Genomic DNA, 26,073 nt, shown 5'->3' with positions numbered 1-26,073 from the left:
CAGTGGGAAAACAAAGCTTGCTTAACTTCATTTTGTGAGTTCAGAACAGCCAGCATAGTGAACGTAATGAATTCAGCAATATTATTCTACTGAATCTAGGTCAACTCTGTTGATTAAAAATGTTACAGGTTTAAGGACTGACCCTATAAAAACCCACTTAAAATTTAATTACTTTACCACCTATTCTGTCTCTTGTACATCTTACTTGGAAGGATATATACCAATTACCAATCCACTGGACCAACATTAAGATGTTATCATCAACAACAGACCTTTATTGAGCGCCTATTGTGTGCAAGGCACTGTGCTAGGCATGGGGCTACAGAGACAAAGAAGAAAGCAGTCCCTGCTCTCAAAGAGCTTACAATCTAATTAGACTAACAGGACACACACATAAAAAGACAAAAAACAATCCAAGGTAGCATATAATATTAGGTCACTGAGTAGAAACAAACAAGATTGCCGCTTAATTTTTTTTTTTTTTCATTTCTATGGTGGCTCAATACCCTGAATAGGTGGGGATGAGGGAGATGGAATAAAAGGGTTACTCCCATTCATTTATAAGCTGTGTTGACACTCTCTCATATTTTCCATTCCAAAGTATCTTCTGGCAAGTGCTACAACCTAGGCCGTTGGTTCACTTTTACCCCAAAGACCTTGGTATTATAGTTCTCATTGAGGTGGTCTTTTGATAGGATAGCCCGGTGTTCTGGCTTTCCTGGGGCTGTCTGGATTTTAGTACAAAATGTCCAAATTTTGAAATTCCTTCCCTTTTCTCCTCCCCTGACCCTGGGGAAACCAGGAAGATACTTCTGAACTACCTGTTCCTGTAGCTCTCCCACCTACTATAGCCATTACCCTGGCAGGACTCACCCCAAATCTGTTCCCCAGTTAGGTCTCTAGTTTAAAAATCTATAAGGAAGACCTTAACAAGCCCCCAAAGACTGCTGGTTTAAGAGCACACTGTAGACAAAAGAAGACATCAGGAGAGAATGACAGCAAAGACAGAACGAGGTTTAAGAGAGAAGCAGTGAGGATGCGAGCAAGACATGATTGGGCGAGGAATGAAAGACATAAGTGTTAACATCACCTCCTAACACAGAGAGAGAGTGGGAACACAGGCCCTTCTCTGACTAGGTCTGTTTAACAACTTGAATCATCACGCCAATGGAATCCAGGATATATTTCTGAAATGAGGTCACTCCTACCTAAGTGCAGATATTTGGGCTTATTAAATAGGTACATATGCTCCAGGAGTTGGTGATGGACAGGGAGGCCTGGCGTGCTGTGATTCATGGGGTCGCAAAGAGTCGGACACGACTGAGCGACTGAACTGAGCTGATGCATTTAAATAACTACTCTTATTCCTAATAGAATTTCAACATTTTCCTTCCTTCTAAATACCCTTACCATCTAAATTAGTAATTTTAATTTAGAGGTGAGTTTTTATTTCAAAATGAGGTTATAGCCTTCCACTTTTAATGCAATTCAGATAAATCAGTAACAGAGAGAACCTCAGAAAACAAAGGTAATCTGTCTTGAGTGGTCTTGTTTGGAATCCGATACATATATCCAGTAGTAACCTAAGGATTACAAGGAACCTCATAGACATTTCTCTTTTAAGTACAGGACTTTGTGTTTTGCTTTCATTTATTTTTTGGAGAGAAGCTCCAAGTCTGCAATCTTAGGATCCTGGAAGTTCCTGCATGGCTCTGGTTTTATGTCTGGCCCTTAGGAGCACATCCCAGGGTTAGTGAAGCACAGGGATTTAGTTACCAAACACCCATTAACCATAATGGAAATCACACAGCGGAGGCCCCACGCAGCACACTGAATATTTACCTCCTAATGTTCTTTTAATGTATGTTTTCTTGGGTGAATATTTACTATAGAATATTAAATGCAAGATTCCTCTTTTTATGGGCCATTTGAAGTGATTGATTTTGTTTGTGCATTCCTGTATCCTTGCCCATAAAGGCTATCTATTGTAATGGCCTCTATTCAAATGTTCTTGTGTTGAAATAACAGACGCCACGGATGGGCCAGCCGTGGCTTTGAGTTGCTTCGGTCTTAAAAGCTAGGACGAAGCTGATGACAAAGCTGGGGAGAGAGGGAAAAGGTACATAACATAATGAGTATGACTCAGGCTTCAAATATAATCGGATATTGAAATCACTGAGGTCTGTAAACGTAGTTTGTAGATTTTTTATATCAGAGCTGATTTTAATGGTGTTGCACTGTGTTAAAAATGATAGTCATGAAATGATTTGGCAAGATAGTTCAATTGCTCATATCCAGGTCCAATAGCACAACTTATCAGAATTCTAGGTATTTTCTTTAAATGCTATAATAAAACCACTGACCAATAATAATTTCTTACATATTTACACCATATTTTAAAAAAATATAAATTCACATACATATCCTAGCCACATGTAGATTTAAAATATTTCCCAACAAAGCCAAGAATTTCAGAATTCCTTTGATTTACACTCTTTTGAGTATTTGAGAGGGGAAAGTTTCAAAAAAGATGGAGCTATCATATATTCTTGAAAAACAAAACAAAAACAAACCCCCTAAAACCTAAAGATAACATAGACATTTGAGATTATTATTGGATTCAGTAATACAGCTACATTTTTGCATGTCCCGAGTATGCCTTTCCGAATTTTTATAAAATTGACTTATTAAAGAACTCTGAGCAATATAATCTCTTCAAGTGACAGGAATTGTGGCCTATGTTCTTGTGATTTTTAGTAAGTTCATAAAGTATTCAGAGTCCGTGCAGTAGAAGAGATTGTGCTGGAATAAAATTCCTTTTGTCTCCTTAAAAAATTGAGCAAATTTAAAGAACACGTTCCAATGTCTTGGACAGACATTTCAATTGTATTGACTTTTTACAGCTCAAGCCACACCACAATAATACCAATATTGTTTTTGCTATATGACTATCTGGATTGTGTTTGCATCTCAATATCAGTACACCATATAATTAATAGTTCTAGTGCAAGAGAATGGAATTTTAGTACTTCATAAGGAAAAGGAAAAGATGATAATGTGAGAAAACTTCTTTAATCACAAACCAGGTCATGTTTTGTAAAACAACGTCAGTCTCCATACATAATATTTGCTGGTGCCTTCAAATCTGGCATTAGAGAAATTAATTCCTCCTAAGCCATGAGTAAAGAAAGCATTGATATATTTTTTAAAAGGCTATTTTTGAGCAATATTACTTGCATAATTGAAATCTTCCATACTAGCTGATGTTGGCTTTGAATAAAATAAGTCCTTTATACTCCTGAAGACCAGGGAACGGCAGTGAATATAAGATTTGCAGTGAGTGAATCTGAATAGTTCATAAGATAAATGAGTCATGTGATGGAAAAATCTTGGGTTCTCTTCTCACAAATTCACAGAGGTGTAATTCCTTGTTCTCGTAGTCAGAGCGCAGCATGAAAGTTCCCCCTCCTGCCTCACTCTCTCACAGGGAATAGTATGAAAGTGCCCACCTAACCCCTACCGCCGCAACACACACACACATTCTGTCTCACTCTTGGTGCAAAAAGCACCAGAGAATCCGGGAATGGATTTTTGCCCGTGGGGTCCAGGGAGGAGGTATTTTTTCACCACAAGGGGGAGCTAGGTAGTAGGGAGATGTAAAGTGAAAGTGTTAGTCACTCAGTCATGTCTGACTCTCTGTGACCTGTACTTAGGCCACCAGGCTCCTCTGTCCATGGAATTCTTCAGGAAGAATACTGGAGTGGGTTGCCATTCGCTTCTTCAGGGGATTTTCCCAACTCAGGGATTGAACCTGAGTCTCCTGCATTGAAGGCAGATCCTTTACTGTCTGAGCCATTAGGGAAGCCCCTAAGGGGCTATAAAAGGCCCCCTAAAATAAGGCTCCTGTGACTGCGGGAGCCCCATCATTCCAAGTATAAAGTCCTTATGTAGATCAATGAGATGCTCATTGAGAGAATTTCAGATCTGGCATGAAACTTAAGTGATGTCACTGTCCTCTGGTAGAGTGACATCACTTTGCAGAAGAGGAAACTAGGGCTTAAATGAAGTGACCTACATTAATTATTACCCAAGCCAGCTGTCTTTCAGTTTCTTTTGTTGGTCTGTTTTTTGTTTGAACAACACAGTTTTTGGTTTTCAATATTGTCGTTTGGAGCATTTCTGCATGTTGGAAAATATCATAGTTGTTCTTGAAGCCTGAGGGTTCAAAATATGCAATGCAACATTTCCAAGCCATATACTGTTGCTTGCTAACAATGAGCACTGTGAACATGGTAGTTCATTTCCCAGTTCTGGGCCTTTTCCAATTATCATTCAGGATTAAATAATTAGGAGGGATAAATTACCACACAATCAAAATCTATAAAAATACTGGCCTAGCGCACACTAAAAAACTCTCAATAAATAAATATTGGGCATTTGCTTATGAAAGTGAAGATGTACTCTTCAGAAATCATGTCCATATTTTCAAGGCTACCCTTTATAAATCACACATACAGAGTCCAACAGATAACAAAGGTTATAGTTCAGGTTAGGATACAATTTGATAGAAAAATGACTTTAGAGGTGGTATTTCTACAAAGGGATACATCTAATGTTGAGTTATTTATGTCTCAGTTTCGAAGGCAATACTTAAAAAGATCCTACACACTTTTTGCCATGGCAGCATCACTGAAATGCACATTTGGCTCCTAAGGTAACCCCTTTAGAAAGGGACAACACTCACTAGGATGTATTAATTCTGGAATCTTCCCTTATAGACCAACTGCACTACTTTGCAGTCATGCCTCAGAGGCATCTATACATGGTACCTCTTGAGGAGGAAGCTATTCCTGCGACCAGTTTTGTTCCTTTTTCATGTCTGGTGTTTCAGGAAGTTCAGTGGCCCAATGTTTGATACAGTGGGGTTCTTAGGATTTCCATCTGGCCACACACATTCCTCAGAACACAGGTTTATTCTCAGAATGACTTATAGCAAGAGATTCTGGTTTCCAGTCTGGTTGAAAAAAGTGAATATTGAATGTCCGTGCCCAGTTCTTAAAGACTCGTTTCTCTGTGATAAAGCGGTGATGACTACCCTTCCGTCCTCGCTCATGGGACAGGTACATTGTACATTCATCAGGTCCAAAAGGTTCATAATAGTGATAAGGTACTGAAAGGTGGTTGGGATCCCTGTAGGAGGAAAATGAAATAACTGATTAAAACAACAAAAAAAAATCCTTTCACTGATTGAGATAAGATGTTATCTTTAATAAGCTGATAAGCACAAACCACACTTTCAAGTTAAATGAATTTCAACAAATGGCCTTTCTGATGTTTAAGCAATATGCACATGGAGAGGTTCTGAGGTTGTGAAATAAAGTCAGTGACCATCGTCATCAGTGAGATTAAACATGTGCAGTAGGACATTCAGGCTTTTAGGATTTAGAAACTACATAGTCCTAAGACCCAACCATCGTTCTGATTTCCACTCTTGCCCCATACAGTCAGTTTAGCAAAAACAGTTATGATAATATTTATAAAACAAAAACAGATCATTCTTCTTCCCCACCCCCACCCCTCTCCAAACCCTCCAGAGGCTTCCAGCTATACTAAGCGCATGGCCTACAGGGTGTAACTAGCTTCACTCCAGAGCCTCTCCTAACCTCCTCAGCCTTGTCTGCTATGCTCCTACCTTACTGGCCTCTCTGGTGGTCAACTCTGCCAAGCTGGTCCCTCCACTGAGGTCATGCTTGTTGAGGGCAGTCTCCTGGCTGGTACACCCCCTCAGTTAACTCCTTCTCACTGCTGGGGAATGACACAGATGTATCATCCTCAGAGAACCCTTAACCAATGCCTGCCCCCTTCTCTCCATCTCACTTGGATTTATTTTCTTTCTTTTTGTTTTTTAAAAATATTTTGAACTTCTAGATGTTCAAGCAGGTTTTAGAAAAGGCAGAGGAACCAGAGATCAAATTGCCAACATCCGCTGGATCATGGAGAAAGCAAGAGAGTTCCAGAAGAGCATCTATTTCTGCTTCATTGACTATGCCAAAGCCTTTGACTGTGTGGATCACAATAAACCATGGAAAATTCTGAAAGAGATGGGAATACAAGACCACCTGACCTGCCTCTTGAGAAACCTGTATGCAGGTCAGGAAGTAACAGTTAGAACTGGACATGGAACAACAGACTGGTTCCAAATAGGAAAAGGAGTATGTCAAGGTTGTATATTGTCCCCCTGCTTATTTAACTTATATGCAGCATACATCATGAGAAACGCTGGGCTGGAAGAAGCACAAGCTGGAATCAAGATTGCCAGGAGAAATATCAATAACCTCAGATATGCAGATGACACTACCCTTATGGCAGAAAGTGAAGAGGAACTAAAAAGCCTCTTGATGAAAGTGAAAGAGGAGAGTAAAAAGGTTGGCTTGAAGCTCAACATTCAGAAAACTAATTCACTTCATGGGAAACAGATGGGGAGACAGTGGAAACAGTGTCAGACTTTATTTTTTGGGGCTCCAAAATCACTGCGGATGCTGATTGCAGCCAGGAAATTAAAAGACGCTTACTCCTTAGAAGGAAAGTTATGACTAACCTAGATAGCATATTAAAAAGAAGAGACATCACTTTGCCAACAAAGGTCCGTCTAGTCATGGCTATGGTTTTTCCAGTGGTCATGTATGGATGTGAGAGTTGGACTGTGAAGAGAGCTGAGCGCCGAAGAATTGATGCTTTTGAACTGTGATGTTGGAGAAGACTCTTGAGAGTCCCTTGGACTGCCAGGAGGTCCAACCCGTCCATCCTAAAGGAGATCAGTCCTGGGTGTTCATTGGAAGGACTGATGCTGAAGCTGAAACTCCAATACTTTGGCTACCTCATGCGAAGAGTTGACTCATTGGAAAAGACCCTGATGCTAGGAGGGATTGGGGGCAGGAGGAGAAGGGGACAACAGAAGATGAGATGGCTGGATGGCATCACCAACTCGATGGACATGAGTTTGAGTGAACTGTGGGAGTTGGTGATGGACAGGGAGGCCTGGCCTGCTGTGATTCATGGGGTCGCAAAGAGTCAGATACAACTGAACGACTGAACTGAACTGAACTGTGCTTGGTCTTAGTGGGATCTTCAGTTGCACACTCTTAGTTGCAGTATGTGGGATCTAGTTCCCTGACCAGGGATCGAACCCAGGCTTCGTGCACAGGGAGCATGGAGTCTTTCCTGAACCACCAGGGAAGTCCCTGGATTTATTTTCCTTATGACATTAATCGGTTTCTGAAACTGCTATTGTTGTTAACTTGCTTCTTGTCTATTCACGAGAATAGGCCTTTATCTTATTCCTAGCAGGTGCTCCATATCCCTGTCTCTATATTCTGCCTCAAAGGAGAAATACTGGCTCTTTCTTAAAGGTAATGCAAACAGAATTAACATGAAGGGTGGTGGGCACCCTGATGTTGGATTACTAAAATATCTCACCCTCTAAGAGCTCTGGTCTCAGACCAGTTTCCATTCTAGGCCAGTCGCTCCATCTCTTCTGTGTTGAAATCTAAATGACAAGAGCAGTCAATATATCATAGTAGATTACCCTTCCTACTTTGACCTACATTCACCAACCAGCCTTGCTACAGAAACTAAGTTTTTCTTGTCCCTCTTATGGTTTCTCTTAAAAGGCATCCCAGCTTCCTGCAAACCACCTTACAGCACCTGATGCCCTAGGGCCCCCCTCTCAGCACTCGGCTCTACTCTAAGTACAGTAACTTGGTTTCCCAGAGATGCTCATCCTGCTAGATACCTATTTGCTTTCTTCAGAGGAGATCAATACACAAATGGCTTTTAGAGTAGCAACTTCACTGAGGTCAGGGATCGAAGTCTTTTATCAAGAGGGGTGTCTAGTTTGTGGCTCTGACAGCAATAAACCTTTGAGCTTCCTCTCCTCTGAGGTTAAAGTTCTTCCAGGAAGAGAGATTTATTTTTGTCATGCACCATTTGAACATTCCTCATCCTGGGTTGGATGCTATGCTGAGTTAATACTTTGCATCTCTATTATGCTTGTCTCGGAAGTAATTCTGTGTTTTATATTAAGACATCAGATCCCACCCTATCATAGTTCACTTATTTATTTCCCTGGTGGCTCAGACGGTAAAGAAGCTGCCTGCAATGCAGGAGACCTAGGTTTGATCCCTGGGTCAGGAAGATCCCCTGGAGAAGGGAATGGCTACCCACTTCAGTATTCTTGCCTGGAAAATTTCATGAACAGATGAACTTTGGCAGGCAACAGTCCATAAGTTGCAAAGAGTTGGACCCGACTCAGTGACTAACACTTTCACTTATTTATTGCCCTAGAAATTAGAATCCCCTTCAAATTTTACTAGAAGTTGTTTTCAACACAGGAAGTGTGTGGTAGGAAAAATTCAAGTTGCAACTGACCAGTATGAAGAAAATAATAAATAAAAAGTTGTGAGACATATCTTTCCTAGATCCATATGGCATAATTTGGGGAACCATGCTAAATTCATGTCACCATAGTAGACTTGGGGTTAAGTTTTTACTCCAGCATGCATCAGGTTTTAAATCTGATTCAGCTAAGTTTTGAGCATATTATTGGCATCAGTATGACTAAAGAAACAATCAGGTTTCTAAAAATATCATGAGATTGATTTGGCACCTAGGAATAGAGGGAAATTGGAAACCAGCTAAAGGATGCTGTAGGTTCAATTTCCTTATTCAGGAAGACCATCTCCTTGAATGAAAACACATCTGGCTCCCTGCTGATATTCTCAAGGGAGAATTAAATTTACATCTTTGGTTATTATGGTTTCAAAGGTGTCCAAATAAGTGGGGGTTGTCTCCACACTTTAAAACTTTGTCCAAATGGCAGAAAAGTGCTTGATGGGATTTATTATAGAAGGCCGAGCCGAAGCAACTGCAGGAACAATCTTCCTGTAGATTGTCAGCCTGCTGTTAGCTGTCATCCACTGTGCCATTCAGAAAGCCCTTCAGAAAATTTAAAGTTATAATTCCTTGAGTTTTTTCTCAAGCCTGACTTTCTATAAGCTGCTATAGGTTTTTTCCCTCCACCTGAGCCAAATGAATACAACAATAATAATCAGCAGAATTTCCACATCAGGAGGCTACTGTTGTAGAAGGGAGGATTCTGGCATCCAAGTTGCTGGTGGGGGCCAGGGGATGTTCAGGGAGTGAAGGTGTAGGGGTGAAAGGGGTATGGTAATTACAGAGCCAGTTTGTTCCCTAAGTGGCTTCAGCCTGTCATCAGACCCCCAGGGGCCAGTGTGGGAACAAAATCCTGCAGAATAATGTGAAGAAGGAATTTTGTTTTTCTTTATAGAGAAACCAGGTGAGGAGGATAAAAGAACTAATGTTTAGTGCACAGGAGGAGCTTTAAAGAAATACCACTGCCTGTGCTCCACCTCCACAGAGTCTTGTTTAATTGATTTGGAGAGGGTCCCAGGCATAGGTATTTTAAAAAGTGACTTGGTTTTGTGTATCAAAATAAATAATGGCAATATTGAATTGTAAGTCCCATAAAGTAAAATAGAATAAATATCTATGAGTCCATGATGATTTCAGTAAGTTACTGATTAAATAAATAAATGAGGGAGAAGAGAAAGCATTTCCTTGCAGTATAATTCCAATTAATACTCTAGAAAAAAATGAGGGAGTAGAAAATCAACATTAGAATAATGCAGTAATTACTGCAGGCAAGATGCATGAATGAATGGAACATGGGGGGGCAGATAAGAAGTAGATTATTTGCATAAAGCACCCCCCCAGGTATTTAATGACAAAAGGAAAAAATAGTAAATTGACAATGAGTAAACCCAGAAGAGGACACCATACCCAAGTGACCAAAGTTACCATCACCAGTAGTAAGATATTTTGACATCATGTACTTCTTGATATGAGATGCAACTGCTTCGATGGCATCCTTCTCAGTAATGCATAACCTCAATCTAATAATGAGAAACTATCACATAAGTCCAAAGCAATGGATGTCCTACAGTAATGAGCAGAATTCTTCAAAAGTGTTGGAGTCATGAAAGATATGGAAAGACTTAGGATCTGTCACAGACCGAAGGACACTAAGGAGACATGATAAGCAAATGCAAAGGGAGCCTGGATTGGGTCCTGGAGGAGACAAAAGACTTCAGTAGAAAAAATGGTGAAATCTGAATAAAGCCTGCAGTTTAGTTGAGAGTACTGCACCAGCGTTAATGTCTTAGTTTTGAGAACTGCACCAGAAAATTAACTCTACGGGAGCAGGATGAAAGATATACAGAAACTCTCTTGTACTATTTTTGCAACTTTTTCTGTAAATCTAAAACTTTTTCAAAACAAAAACATTTAAAAAGATAATAATGTGGGACTTTCCTGGTGGTCCAATAGTTGGGAGTCTGCCTTGCAATGCAGGGGCTGTGGGTTCTATCCCTGGGCGGGGGGCGGGGGGTGAACTGGGATCCCATATGTCATGGAGAAACTGGGCTGTACACTGGAGCTACTGAGCCCGCGTACAGCAACTAGAGAGCCTGCACGCTGCAGTGAAAGATCTCCTATAACTCAGCAAGGACCTCACGTGCCACAAGTAGGACCCAACGCAACCAAATCATAAATAAATAAATATTTTTTAAAAACGGTGCTCGTGCTCAGTCGTGTTTGTCTTTTTGCGACCCTATGGACTATAGCCCACCAGGCTCCTCTGTCCATGGGATTTTCCAGGTGATAAAACTGGAATGGGTTGTCATTTCATCCTCCAGGGCATCTTCACAACCCAGGGATCAAATCAGAATCTCTTGAGTCTCCTGAATTGCCAGGCAGGTTATTTACCACTGAGCATCCAGGGAAGCCCCTTTTAAAAAAGGTAATAATGTTATAAAGTTCTGTAGGAGATCCTAACATGCAGCCAGGTTGAAGATGGCTGATTTAGTTAAGTCCCTGCCAAATCAGAGCTTCAGTTCAGTTTGGTTGCTCAGTCATGTTCCACTCTTTGCAACCTCATGGACTGCAGCGCCCCAGGCTTCCCTGTCCTTCACCAACTCCTAAAGCTTGTTCAAACTCATGTCCATCAAGTTGGTGATGCTATCCAACCATCTCATACTCTGTTGTCCCCTTCTCCTGCTTTCAATCTTTCCCAACATCAGGGTCTTTTCCAGTGAGTCAGTTCTTCGCATCAGGTGGCCAAAGTATTGGAGTTTCGGCTTCAGCATCAGTCCTTCCAATGAATACTCAGGACTGATTTCCTTAAGGGTGGACTGGTTTGATGTCCTTGCTGTCCAAGGGACTCTCAAGAGTCTTCTCCAACACCACAGTTCAAAAGCATCAATTCTTCTGCACTCAGCTTTCTTTATGGTCCAGCTCTGACATCCAATCATGACTACTGGAAAAACCATAGCTTTGACTATATGGACCTTTGTTGGCAACGTAATATCTCTGCTTTTTAATATGCTGTGTAGGTTTTTCATAGCTTTTCTTCCAAGGAGCAAGTGTCTTTTAATTTCATGGCTTCAGTCACCATGCTCATTTTCTAAACGCAATTTTAGCCACTGATATCACTGGCAGCAGGAGTTGGTGATGTGCCATTTTTTTAATCTTCTAAAGCTAAGCTCTGCAATTATGAAAAGCTTATCATTAACAGGTAAGGGTGGATATTTCCATTTCTGGGTATGACCAGATTGATCCTGATCTCTGGATTTGGCCTGGATTATCTATAAGGCTTCCCTGGTGGCTCAGAGGTTAAAGCGTCTGCCTCCAGTGTGGGAGACCTGGGTTCGATCCCTGGGTCGGGAAGATCCCCTGGAGAAGGAAACGGTAACCCACTCCAGTATTCTTGCCTGGAGAATCCCATGGACCGAGAAGCCTGGTAGGCTACAGTCCACGGGGTCGCAAAGAGTCGGACACGACTGAGCGACGGAACGGAACGGATCTATAAGGCTAAAGAATCCTGATGAAAGAATGGTGCTTTTGTCTCTCTTTAGAGCTCTCAGACACTCTCTTCAAACATACTTGTATTCTTGGCATGGTATATAGTACCACCTGGCTTAAAGCTCAACATTCAGAAGACTAAGATCATGGCATCTGGTCCCATCACTTCATGGCAAATAGATGGGGAAACAGTGGAAACAGTGGCTGACTTTATTTTTCTGGGCTCCAAAATCACTGCAGATGGTGATTGCAGCCGTGAAATTAAAAGACGCTTGCTCCTTGGAAGGAAAGTTATGACCAACCTAGAGTGACTTCATTTTCACTTTTCACTTTCATGCATTGGAGAAGAAAATGGCAACCCATTCCAGTGTTCTTGCCTGGAGAATCCCAGGGACAGGGGAGCCTGGTGGGCTGCTGTCTATGGGGTCACACAGAGTCGGACACGACTGAAGTGACTTAGCAGCAGCAGCAGACAGCATATTAAAAGGTCTGTCTAGTCAAGGCTATGATTTTTCCAGTAGTCATGTATCATTTCCATTTGTCATGTATGGATGTGAGAGTTGGACTATAAAGAAAGCTGGGTGCCGAAGAATTGATGCTTTTGAACTGCAGTATTGCAGAAGACTCTTGAGAGTCCCTTGGACTACAAGGAGATCCAACCAGTCCATCCTAAAGGAGATCAGTCCTGGGTGTTCATTGGAAGGACTGATGCTGAAGCTGAAGCTCCAATATTTTGGCCACCTGATGCGAAGAGCTGACTCATTTGAAAAGACCCTGATGCTGGGAAAGACTGAGGGCAGGAGGAGAAGGGGATGATAGAGGATGAGATGGTTGGATGGCATCACCGACTTGATGGACATGGGTTTGGGTGGACTCCGGGAGTTGGTGGTGGACAGGGAGGCCTAGCGTGCTGCGGTTCATGGGGTCACAAAGAGTCGGACACGACTGAGCGACTGAACTGAACTGAACTGAACTGACAGGTAGTCAGGCAAACTTTGAGGAATGGGGTTGAATCAGCATCTGTCAAGTGTCCTGGTGGTTCTGAAATTGGCTTCCTCTGGACACTACAGAGCATTCAGAAGCAAGTGTCCCCCTAACAGGCCTTCGTACACAGCGGCTTCATGCCTGTGCGGCCCCATGAGACACCTTCCTTCTGTTGCCTCCATTCATTGTCTTACAGCCTCTTTTCGGAGGAAACTGCTGCACACCCGAAGTGGAATAATACTTGTATTTCTGGGGCACAGGAAACACTGAGAGCCTGTAGCTGTCCACCCTTCATGGATCAAAGGGTACAAGTGAGTCATCTGAACCCTGTATCTACTACCTACCACTCAGGCACCTCAGAAGCATTGTACCCATGGGATGGAGGAAGGTAATGAGCACACCCAGTGACCAGGAAGATTGGTCAAATTGTAGCAGAGATACGAGAAGAAATTATGGAAAAGTTAAACATCTATGAAAAAATACAACAATCGATTTCAAGTTCACTTCATAAAATGTGAACCACACAGATGCATTATATTCCATACCCATCCTCCGTAAGCATCTACATGGTGGACTGTGGCCAAGTAGGAACTTGCCCTGTTACGCTGGCAGCTTTATTAATGTTCACTAGCTAATAACTCTAGCAGAATCAACTCTCTGATATTCACGATACCTTTGAGATGTCCTTCACGTTATGGATGAGATATTAATTTAGTTCCATGACAGTGATCACTCTGAGTCATTACTCTGCTAATTAATACTCAAGAAATGATGGGTAACAGAGAGTTGTAAACTTGGTAATGTGTTAAGTATGATCAGAAATAAGATTACTAGGTTGAATTTAAATGCTTGGCCCATTATTATCACAAATAATTTACAATGGAAAATGGGATTAAAAATACTCACCATAACTTAGTTTGGAAAGCAATGATAACAGATCTTTTTCATTGCAATTTATAGTCCATCTAGAGAGAATGGATTTGCCTTCCTATATGGATATGGCATGATTTAAAGGAGCATGTCCACATAATAATATATTTTGAGGCCGTCTCTGGTGTGACATGACATTAATTTTCTCCAGCTTTCTGAACACTGATGTGCCTGCAGTCGGAGTGATAGAGGCAGAATAGACTGATGCCTCATGCCTGAACCTCTCTCTGAGGACCAGTGCTGGCCTTGCCTGAGAATATACAGGTGGCTACCAGTGACTTCTTCAGATCCTTGAAATCTGAATTTGCCACTGGTTAATTATACTCTTCACTCACCTGGCACTTTTGATCTTGGAATAAATATAGAATTAGTCTCCTAAACACTGCCAAGGAAAGGCAGGTTTTTTTTTATTCACCAAGTTAATCAATACTGAATACACACTATGTGTGCTAGAAAAAGTGGCAAGAGGTGGAGATACAAACGTGGCTTGAGATAGGACCCCTTCCCTTAAGGAGATCACAGGCTGATGGAAGATGAATGTGTCACCCAGTGAGGTGAGCAGCGGAGGAGGTGGCAGAGGCCCCAGGAGGGGCCTAGGTGAGGTCTGACCCAGACAGGAAGTCAGGGAAAGCTTGGAGGAGGAGGATCTCTGAAGCACTGGAGTGAGATGTTAAGAGTTTTGCTTTTTGAGTCCTGGAGACCTGAATTCAAATCGCAGTTCCATCACTTTCCTGCCCCACAACTTTGGCAGCTGTTTCATGTCCTTAAGCTTCATACGTAAAATGGCAATAATAATAATGTTTACCTCCGGTGATTATCATGAAGTTTCAATGAAATGGCACATGTATTCACAGTAAGCATAGGGCCAGCACTTGGTATGTGTAGAAAAATATCAGCCATTAATACTACAGTGAAAAACTAGTAGCAATCAGCCAGATAAGGGCAAAGGGACAGGTGTACACAGGGTGAGCTCCTTCTTAAGTTCCTCATTGTGGCTAAAATAAGTCTGTGAATAGAGATATGTGTGCTTAGTTGCTCAGTCATGTCTGACTCTTTGCAACCCTGTGGATGTGCTGGAGCCCACCAGGCTTCTCTGTCCATGGGAGTTTTCAGGCAAGAATACTGGAATGGGGTGCCATTTCCTCCTCTAGGGAATCTTCCCAACCCAGAGATTGAACCCACGTCTCATGCACTGCAAACAGATTCTTTACCCACTGAGCCATTAAAGAAGCCAGGAGATGAGACTAAAGTGGCTGCAGAGGGTAGGTCCCTAGTGCTAAGCTAGGGAGTGTGAACACTGTTCTAAAAACTGTAGGAACCTACTGAGGGGTTTCAGTGACAGAGTCGGATTTGACGGTTATCTAGAGGAAAGAGAAAGACCAGAGTCGGAGAGAGCAGTCAGAAGGCTACTGTGGCACCAAACTAAGGAGGAAACGCTTGCACGCCAGTCACATGACTTTTAGTCAGTGTTAGATACTGCCAGGTTTTGAATAACACGTCCTTCATCTGCCAACATGGTCATTTACACATTCACTGCCTCCACTTGTGGTTTTAAATATGAGCATAGGGTTATTATTCTGCCCAAGGAATCCATGCGCCTGAAATACTAGAAGTGGCTACTAGAAGTTCTCTGGCCAATAAATGGCAATCAGACAGTGGGGAGGGCCTGGCTGCTGGAAAGGGAAGGCATTATGGGCGTGTTCAGTTGTATCTGACTTTTTACGACTCCATGGACATAGCCCACCAGATTTCTCTGTCCTTGGGATTTACTTCCTCTGGAAGTAAGTCAGGCCCCTCTGTGTAGGAGGGGTGAGAAGGCCAGACCTGCAGGGGAACTGGAAGAAAATGACAGCTCCAGGCCTGTAGGGGATAATCTACCCACACTGCTTAGAACTCAGGCGCTCGTGGATTTCCTCAGCTGTCTGCTCCATAGGATATAATTTAGTCCTCTACTCCCTGTCCTGCCCCACCCCCCTCCCTATATGTCCCAGCAGACAGCAAGCGACATTGATTCCCTTTGGGTCACTGCCATGCTAAGCTGATGAAAATGACTGCAGAATTAGTCCAATCTTTGGTCTTTCTGTGCCTCAGTTTCCTTGGCAATGAGAAAGTGATGATCAGATTCTCTTTAGAAGTGTGCGAGGGCCTTCCCTGGTGGCTCATTGGTAAAGAATCCGCCTGCAACACAAGAGACATGGGTTTGATTCCTGGGCCGGGAGATCCCCTAGAGAAGGAAATGGTAACCCACTCCAGTATTCTTGCTTGGAAAATCCCATAGACTGAGGAGCTTGGCTGGCTACAGACCATGGGGTCATAAAGAGTCGGGTGCAACTGAATATGCTCGCAATGCCTTCCCTTTCCAGGAGCCAGGTTCGTCCCACTGACTGATTAGCACTCACTAGACAGCTTCTTAAAATGTACTCATGGGTATCCACAAGTGCAGATGAGAGAATCCTTTCACTTGGTAAATTTATCCATGCTTAGCATACACCAAAGCTGTGCCATGCCTTTCTCATCTATTATCTCATGGGATTATCACATAAACCCCAGAGGTAAGTAACTGCTGTCATTATGCAGACATAGAAACTAAGGCTTGAGGTAGCCAGTCAAAGTAACTTGCCCAAGGTAATGAAGGCTAACTGAGGTTCAATAACTTTCTCAAGGTCACACAGCTTCCGAGAGGCAGAAATGGCTTATGTTCACCCATTAAACACCCTTTTACTGTAGCACAAGAGACAATGGACAGGGCCATTATTCACTCGGTATGGATGAAGCATCTGCTATAGGCCAGGATGGTACTTATCTACTGTCCTGTATACCACGGCTCCAACAGTGATCCCAATTCACAAAAGTCTCTGCCCTCTAGGTGCTTATATTCTGGTGGGCTCAACCAGCATAGGTCTGCCATCTCACCTTTCCTGTGATATTTTACTTTTGTTAAGTCCTAGAACTCATGGTACATGTACTCTGCTGGCCTTAGAGTTCTTAGCTTCTTTCAAAATCAGGACAAAACAGGGAATGATCAGGCCAGTAGCAGGATTAACTTATAAGTTGTGTTTTCATTCTTTGGTGGCAGATGCTGTTTGCAAGAGACATTTAACTATAAATGGATCTGCTGTGTTAGATTTCCTTGCAAATGAGGCTTATTGTAAGCCTCTAGAAAGCAAGAGCTGTGGCCTATTCTTTGAACACCCTCAAAATTCCTGGTACCTTTCTGGGAAACTCTCGAGTCCTTAAGATAATATTAACCACTATTAATAGTTTATATCTCTTACAGTATAATGTATTAATAACATGAATGATATTGATAATCTTCCCTGTGTTAGGCACTGCGTCAAACATTCTATATCCATGATCTCATTTAATCCTCACCATGACCCATTCACTTTTTATTATTGTTTTCTCATCCCCATCTTGCAGATGAGCCTCCACCATTTGGGACCTGGGTGCCTGGTGGTTCAACCCATGTGTCCAGGGTGTGATGAGGAAAAGAACTTGGGATTAGTCTGTGCTGCTCCTGGTCTTTCCCTTTTTTTCCTTTCTAGACAGGCATTGGGACTGAAGAGGATGCTATCTCCAGCCTAACCTTCCGTACCAGAAGACACCCAGCACACCTCTCCACTTTCCCCAGAAGGACGCTCGGGGTAGGGATCCTTCTGAAGAATTTTTGCCAAAAGCATCTTGTGAGAATACCTATGGAACCTCTGGGATAGTGACTGAGGGACAGAAATTCTGAGCGGGTGGAAATTCCATCCAGTGCATGGGCAGTATCTGGACTTCCTTGCTAGTGTCATTCCAGAAATTGTTCCCATCCCACGAGCACTAAGTTGTGATGAACTAACTCTGAGTAAGAGAAATGACAGGTTAACTTGCCTTTCATTTGTTTTCCATTATAAATGGAACATTTCCTTGAACACTTTAAGTCATTAACATTTCAATTTATTCATACTCTTTCTCTCTGGCATCTTAATGGCAATATTACATAATTATATCTGCCATCTAACCATCAGCTTTGATGGCTCTTGGCATGCCCAAAGGGGCTGCTGCCACTGCCTTTGCTAGCCTGTTGGTTTGAGGAGGCAGTTTGTTTTTTTTAAACACCATTCAATCTACCTTTTTGCATGGAGGTTGTTAAAGGGGGAAACAAAGTCAGTGCATGAAGTGATGAGGAAGAGCATGAGGGTCCAGGCTCACTCTGGTCATGTACTAGGCGCTGTTCCAAGTACTTATGTGTGTTCACTTATTTAATTCACCCACCACCCTATGTGCATGCATGTGTGACTCTTTGCAACCCTATGGATTGTAGCCCACCAGGCTCCTCTGTCCAGTATTCCTGCCCACTCCAGTATTCTTGTCTGGATTTCTTCAGGCAAGAATACTGGAGTGGGTTGCCATGTCCTCCTCCAGGAGATCTTCCCAACAAACCTATGAGGCAGCATCCATTACTATCATCACATCCACTTCTAATGGCAAGGAAGCTGAGATACAGAGAGATTGAGTGACCTGCTTGAGGTCACACAAGGTTAGTAAGTGGCAGGGCTGGGCTTTGAACCTGTGCCATCTGGGTACAGACTCCACATCCTTCCTTACTACATTAAGTCTTCCCTGGGGATTCATGAGTCTAAGAAGATTTCACAGGCCTGTTCTATCCATGCCTTTCCTTCTCTGTGACCTGACTGTTACATATACATTAGCACTGCTGCTGTGCTGTCTTTGGGTTAAAAAGGACGGGAGAGAAGTGGCAAAGTGGTAATGGCATGATGTCTACTTTATCATGCTTCATCATCCTTGCATCTAACCTCCCAAATGTAGATTTTATCTAAAGATCCATGGCCTTTGAGAAGCTGTTAGGTTTAAAATACATGAAGGTATGCATGCATGCCTGCTCAATTGCTAGGTCGTGTCTGATTTGTGACCCTGGACTGTAACCTGCCAGGTTCCTCTGTCCATGGGATTATCCAGGCAAGAATACTGGAGTTGGTTGCTCATTCCTCCTCCAAGGGATCTTCGTGACCCAGGGATAGAACCTGTGTCTCCTGTATCTCCTGTATTGCATATTCTTTACCACTGAGCCACCAGCCCCACGTGAAGATATAAGTGAGCATAAATTTTAGTGAACAAGTTGAGAATGCCCTCTTACCCCAGGTATTACCATTTGAAGTTCAGAACTGAGTTCATGTGCAGGTCAGCAGGTATGCTTGAGAACTAGGAAACTTTCTTGGCACCACTCCTCTAGATTACAGGTGAATTTTCAATCAGGCTTCCACAAATCAGGCTCCGGATGTCTCTCAGTGCATCTCTGAGTACATACCAAACTCTGGACACATGCCAGGCGGTAACTTAAGGTAGCAACAGAGATGTATGTTTGTTTCCTTCAAAGCGATGCATCAAAATAATTATGCCTGTGCTTTTGGTCTTAGAAGCACAAACTGAGGCTGCTGATGTGGAAAGGGAAAGAGACTCAGAGGAATATTTTAATTTTAGAAAACAGGCCTTACCGTCAAAGAAATTGCCGTCTTTAATTCATTAAAAATTACCACATTCCTTTCAAATGAGAATAAAACTAATATTTCTTAATGCTGTTCATCGTTAATATTATGCCAATTATTGCATTACTTTTGGTTGATAAATATTCAGAGGATAAATGAGGCCCACAAGATGGATTAATTCTACAGCAGCACAAACAAAAAACTTTCAATATTTTATATCACATAATTAAATGCTGTTTGTTGTTTCTAGAACCAGGACTTGGGACATGTTAATTAATTGCTTCAAGAAGACAGTAAGACATGTCTCGTGGTTGATATTTGGAATCAGATATTTATAAACACTGCATAACACTGCTGATGAATTACGTGTGCAGAATAAATCCTACCTGCAGAAGTCTGGGGGCACCATGCCATAAACATTGATCCTGTCACAGAGCTCCAGAGCTATCGTCATTGTGAACCAGCCAGTGCTGAGCCAAGTGTTGGAGATCTTCCTGGAAGGAACAGTAGTTTAGTCTGCAAACTGGTAAAGTAATCATTATACCCCTTCCATCTTAAATCTTATCTAGAACAAGGATGACTATATACACACACACTCTCTCTCTCCATTTGATAAACAGCCAGAACTCTACCAGATAGCCCTATGTTACCAATACCACCATATTCCATGATACAATGGTAAATGATGTCAATGTTCTATTATGGTGGGTTCTTAAGGGACTTCTACATAGTCAAAGATGATGATCAACGTTTATGTGCAAGTTATTACCAATTTCTTTTTTTAAAAAACATTTATTTATCTATTTATTTGGCTGCATTAGGTTTTAATTGTGGCATGAGGGCTTGGTTGCCCCATGGCTTGTGGGATCTTCATTTCACAGCCAGGGATAGGACCCATGTCCCCTGTATCAGAAGGTGAATTTTAACCACTGGACCACCTGGGAAGTCCCACCACTCAATTTCTTGTAAGATGACAATCCTCATGTGTCACATCTTTTTTAACTAGAATACTTGACTAGCTATAAATATTCTTTTTTCTCCAAACAGGGTGGATAATGAAGAGTTTATTAAAATTAATAAATACAGTTGTCTTTATCTACCAATTGATCGACTGATCAATCAAGTGGTTGTAGGGTAGAAGCTTGCCTTTAACAAGACTAATTGACACCCAAATCTTGACAGAATGTCTTTCCTTAAAAGAAGTCCATTCATTTAGGAAGGGACTAATGATCAGAGGAAGAGGACACAGGAACGCTTATGTTTAATTGAGTATTTGCTTTATTTTCCATCAAAAGAGTCAGAGGTCTATGAAACTTTTTATTAGAAGAACCAAAAATTGACAGAATGTAAGGACTGCCTTGATGGGTTTCAACATTCATTCATTTACCCATTCAAACATCCATGTTGAGCTCTAACCACATGCTGAGTCCAAGGCTAACTGTGGAGACACAGCATCAAGGTCTCAGTTGACCTGTGAGGATGACTTGGTCCCCCATGCTATGCTGCTGTGGATATTAATTTCAATTCTTTGGGGATTGCAGTTTTTATTTTTTTCCCCAGTGCTTATGGTAGGCCTCATTAGCCAGTTTCAAAACCTTATCCCCAAGGTCAGACTGCCTGACTTTGCCCAGTCATAGCACCATATGTGATATGAATAATGGAGCTGCAGAAAAGCTTTTCTACTGGCACTGCATAGTACCCCTCTTTAAGGAGGAAGAGTTTTTGTTAAGCAGTTTGCATTATTTCCATTTCACATAAGGAATACAACCAAAAAAGGTGTTTTAAGAAGTCTTTTGTTTTATCACATACCTGACAGGAATGGGTAATTTAGTCATTCCTGAGCTCATGGCTTCAACTTTCTAGTTCTTAATCCCTTTAACTCATTTTTATTTTCCATTCTATTGTATTCTGATCCAGTAATATGCCAGGAAGTCCATTTAAAAGATTCTCAAGATGGAAATAACACAGATTTATATCTTACTAGTTTCTATCATTCACCAGCTGAATGACCTGAGGCAGGTTACTACTATTCTTTGAGCCTTGATTTCTTATCCAGAAAGCAGACATGGGAAGCTCTATCTTCCTGAGCAATTTGTAATTTCAAAGACTAAGAGAGACAACATCATAAGAAGTATATAGTCTGGTATGTTGATACATCAAGGTCCCTTCCTCTTCTCTTGGTTGCTGCTACTGCTGCTGCTAAGTCTCTTCAGTCGTGTCCGACTCTGTGCAGCCCCATAGATGGCAGCCCACCAGGCTCCTCTGTCCCTGGGATTCTCCAGGCAAGAACACTGGAGTGGATTGCCATTGCCTTCTCCGCTCTTGGTTGCTAGGTTGGAGCAAATGAAGTAAATAATTCAGCCATTACTCTCAGTGCTTTTTAACACACACAAAGAAACTGATATCTTTCTAACATGGCTACTGCCTCTTATGTAGAATCCATCATCAGTAGTTAGGGAAGTAATCAGAAAATTCTGGGACCTCCAGTCTACACAGGTATTAACGATCCCACTTCTTTCTCACCAGGACTATGTATTCCAAAGACCTTTGAGACTGAGGGGGTAGCAGAGCTGAATGGGGGAGGGGAGGGGAAGGCCGTGCCATGCGTTGTCTTCATCAAGGCTGTGACCTTGAGATGGCCAATTATTCTAGACTTAAACTAGGTTAGTGAATAAGTAGGAGAATGTGGGGCCCAGGAAGAGAATGACAGCTTATTGATATCCACAGATTCCTGATCCAGGAATCACACCTGTGGCCCTATGATTTCAAGTTGTAGGAAACACCAAGAGGGCTTTTCCCAGTGGCAGAAACTTCCCCACAATTTTGACTTTCTTTTGTGTGATGTAGTAGAAATCACAAGCCACAGTCTGAAATATAGGAGGATGGGACTCTACAGTAAAAGGTTTAATGGGTAAAAATGGGGAGAATACAAAATGGAGGACTAAAGAAACCAAGATGAAGTTTTCTTTAAAGTGCCACTTAAAATTCCCCTGCAATATAATAGCCTTTTGCAAAAGATCACATGCTACAGAAATGCAACTGCTCTGTGCTGTCTGTCTAAAAAGATTCAAACTCTTTTTCCAGCAAAGGAATAGCTACTGTTTTTACACTTAATCAGCTGTAATGAAGGAATATGAAGAGCTGTCATGTGCTTATTAGGGAAAATGATCAGATATTCTTTTATATGATGAAGTAACACACTGAGCTGATAATTCTATAGTGCACACTAAATTACAATTAAAGGCCTTTCTGCTCCACCAGAATCTCATTTATAATCTCTATGGAAATATTCTTCCTGCAGTTATTTCATTTATGCTTCTTTTATCTAATTACTATAATATTGGTTCTGAATCATATTTTCCTAATGTACCCTTATTCAATTATAAAGTTATTTTCAAGTACAGTTACTTTCTAATATCAAAGAATATCACTTGGCCATCTATGTCATTTGTCATGCTTCTTAATTGCAGATTGTTTCTGAGCCACTTTTTTCTTCATTTTTAAGTAGGGTGAAACTTCCATAAATCAGAATCTACTGAATTATCCCATTTCCCCAAAATATTAGCCTGAAATGAATGTTCGGATCATGAGATGTGTAAAATCAGATATTCCATACTAAGTGTATCTTTAATCCATGCTACTGTGTTAGGTTTCAAGAAAAGCATAACACAGGCAATACTGTTAGACACTAAATGTTTTGTGTTTTAGTTTACAGAAATAGTTTTGCTCTGAAGGGCTGTTTCTGACTTTGTTCTTTCAGCTTGGAGTAGATATAGATTAAGAATATGGACACATAAGAATATTGAACCAATACAAGATCAGCTTCTTTTTTTTAAGCATACTTAAAAAATATTTATTTATTTATTTATTTTAAGCTTCTTTTTTTTAAGCATACTTAAAAAACATTTATTTATTTATTTATTTTAAGCTTCTTTTTTTTAAGCATACTTAAAAAAATATTTATTTATTTATTTACTTTTGGCTTTGCTGGATCTTTGTTGCTGCACAGGCTTTTCTCTAGTTGGAGAGAGCAGGGGCTACTCTCTAGTTGTGGTGCTTGGGCTTCTCATTGCTATGACTTCTTTTGTTGCAGAACATGGACTCAGTTGTTGCGACCTGTATGTGGGCTCAGCAGTTTCAGTTCCCAGGCACTATAGCCCGGGCTCAGTAACTGTGGCACACGGGCTTAGCTGCTCTTCTTCCCAGATCAGGGATCAAACCTGTGTCTCCTGCGTTGGCAGGTGGATTCTTAACCACTGAGTCACCTGGAAAACCCTTACTTCTTGCGTACTGCAAAAAAGGTTTTCATTGGTCAGAATTTAATGAATTTAGTGAGTGGGTTACGTCTTAATGTGAGATTGTTTCCTAAAGGTTAGGACAGAATGACTAATCTTGAAGTTATCAACTTAATCCCTTAAGAAGATCCAGCATGTGTGCAGGCTAAGTTGCTTCAGTCATGTTTGACTATTTGCAACCCTATGGTCTATAGCCCACCAGGCTTTTCTGTCCGTGGGATTCTCCAGGCAAGAATTCTGGAGTGGGTTGCCATGCCGTCCTTCAGGGAATCCTCCGACCCAATCCTCTGACGCGGCATTGAACCCGTGTGTCTTGTGTGTCTCTTGCCTGTCTCCAGCATTGGCAGGAAGGTTCTTTACCTCTAGCACCACCTGGGAAACCCCAAGAAGATCCAGAGCAATGTGTAATTATTTGATATAGCTAACACTGCAGCAGTGTTTCAGGAATACTTAAATTTAGCAAACAAACATTAAACTCAAAAGAGAAGTGTTTTCTATTGAAGAGAGTGCTTTTACTTATTTTGAGTTTTCCAAACACAAAAATTGAAACTGTAAATAACTTCCCTCATTCTCCTTCTCTTATAAAATGCTCTTTTGGTTAAAGAACTCATACAAATGAGCAACAGTCTGTCTTATTTGTGGTTTTTAAAAGATAATGACTGGATTTCATGACAGTGTGTGATGATGACAGGATCCTCTGTGTGATCTACTGACTGGGCTAACCATGGAATTAGTCACCTGGACCTCCAGGGAAGGAGGCCACAGTGCCAGCAGCTGTGTCCCCCTCTCCTTACTCGGTCAGAAATCGTACTCACTCTTGCCTGACCAGCCCTCCAATGATCACAAAGATTTCCAGGATTTAAAAAGAAAGCTCTTCCCAACAAAGAATTTGGGGATCGTGAGCTCTATTCTTTCTTTAAGACTGTTCTCCATAATGAGTTGCTTAAGCTAGCCCAAAGGATTTAGTACTTCCTATTCTTTATTTCTTGGGTTCCAAAATCACTGAGGGTGGTGAGTGCAGTCATGAAATTAGAAGATGCTTGCTTCTTGGAAGGAAAGCTATGACAAACCTACACAATGTATTAAAAAGCAGACATCACTTTGCCAACAAAGGTCCATATAGTCAAAGCTATGGTTTTTCCGGTAGTCATGTATGGATGTGAGAGTTGGACCACAAAAAAAAAGCTGAGTTCTGAAGAATTGATCCTTTTGAATTGTGGTGCTAGAGAAGACTCTAGAGAATCCCTTGGACTGCAAGGAGATCAAAGTAGTCTATCCTAAAGGAAATTAACCCTGAATATTCATTGGAAGGACAGGGAGGCCTAGCATGCTGCAGTCCATGGGGTGGCAATTAGTCCAACATGACTGAGTGACTGAACAGCAACATTCATTAGAAAGACTGATGCTACAGCTGAAGCTCCAATACTTTGGCCACCTGATGTGAAGAGCTGACTGATTGGAAAAGACTCTGATGCTGGGCAAGATTGAAGGCAAAAGGAGAAGAGGGTGGCAGAGGATGAGATGGTTGGATAGCATCACTGACTCAATTTACGTGAACTTGAGCAAACTCTGGGAGATAGTGGAGGATGGGGAAGCCTGGTGTGCTGCAGTCCATGGGGTCACAAACAGTTGAACATGACTTAGTGACTGAACAACAACAAATTCTTTATTTATCAGAAATTGGCTCAGGAACAGTTTTTGTTAGGAAAGGGGTAAGTTATATCATTAAATGTGTATTAATTATAAAAGTACATGTTTTTAGAATTGAGGAAATGAGTAAGATTTAATCATTAGACCAGTTCTATGAAGCCTAGTTACTGTGCGCTTTTCACATGTGAAGTTACTGCTGCTGCTGCTAAGTCGCTTCACTCGTGTCCGACTCTGTGTGACCCCACAGACGGCAGCCCACCAGGCTCCCCCGTCCCTGGGATTCTCCAGGCAAGAACACTGGAGTGGGTTGCCATTTCCTTCTCCAGTGAAGTTACTAAAGGGTAGCTATTTTGTCCTAGACTATACACTCCTTGGAAGGAAAGTTATGACCAACCTTGATAGTATATTAAAAAGCAGAGACATTACTTTGCCAACCAAGGTCCGTCTAGTCAAGGCAATGGTTTTTCCCGTGGTCATGTACGGATGTGAGAGTTGGACTGTGAAGAAAGCTGATCGCCGAAGAATCGATGCTTTTGAACTGTGGTGTTGGAGAAGACTCTTGAGGGTCCCTTATACTGCAAGGAGATCCAACCAGTCCATTCTAGAGGAGATCAATCCTGGGTGTTCATTGGAAGGACTGATGCTAAAGCTGAAACTGCAATACTTTGGCCACCTCATGCGACGAGTTGAGCTCACTGGAAAAGACTCTGATGCTGGGAAAGGTTGGGGGCGGGAGGAGAAGGGGATGACAGAGAATGAGATGGCTGGATGGCATCACCAACTCTGTG

General features: G+C 41.7%; 1 protein-coding gene across 2 annotated transcripts in view; it reads right to left on the bottom strand.

The window, feature by feature from the left end:
* Nucleotides 1-4,958: 4,958 nt before the first annotated feature.
* Nucleotides 4,959-26,073, bottom strand: part of ST6GALNAC5 (ST6 N-acetylgalactosaminide alpha-2,6-sialyltransferase 5) — a 212,636-nt gene continuing 191,521 nt past the window's right edge. The window contains exons 4-5 of one of the 2 annotated variants that reach the window (XM_055402599.2): nucleotides 19,727-19,834; nucleotides 4,959-5,190 (exon numbers count right to left, since the gene is read on the bottom strand). In XM_055402599.2, the coding sequence (XP_055258574.2) occupies nucleotides 4,959-5,190; nucleotides 19,727-19,834 (340 nt within the window). Of the gene's footprint in view, nucleotides 5,191-19,726; nucleotides 19,835-26,073 lie in introns of those variants that run through there. The other variant, XM_088834866.1, reaches the window with a different exon arrangement.

Source organism: Moschus berezovskii, chromosome 4 (genome assembly GCF_049115385.1).
Source record: "Moschus berezovskii isolate FMDL1 chromosome 4, NW_MosBer_1.0, whole genome shotgun sequence".
Classification (NCBI taxonomy): domain Eukaryota; kingdom Metazoa; phylum Chordata; class Mammalia; order Artiodactyla; family Moschidae; genus Moschus; species Moschus berezovskii.
This window is presented reverse-complemented; position numbering and strand designations above follow the sequence as displayed.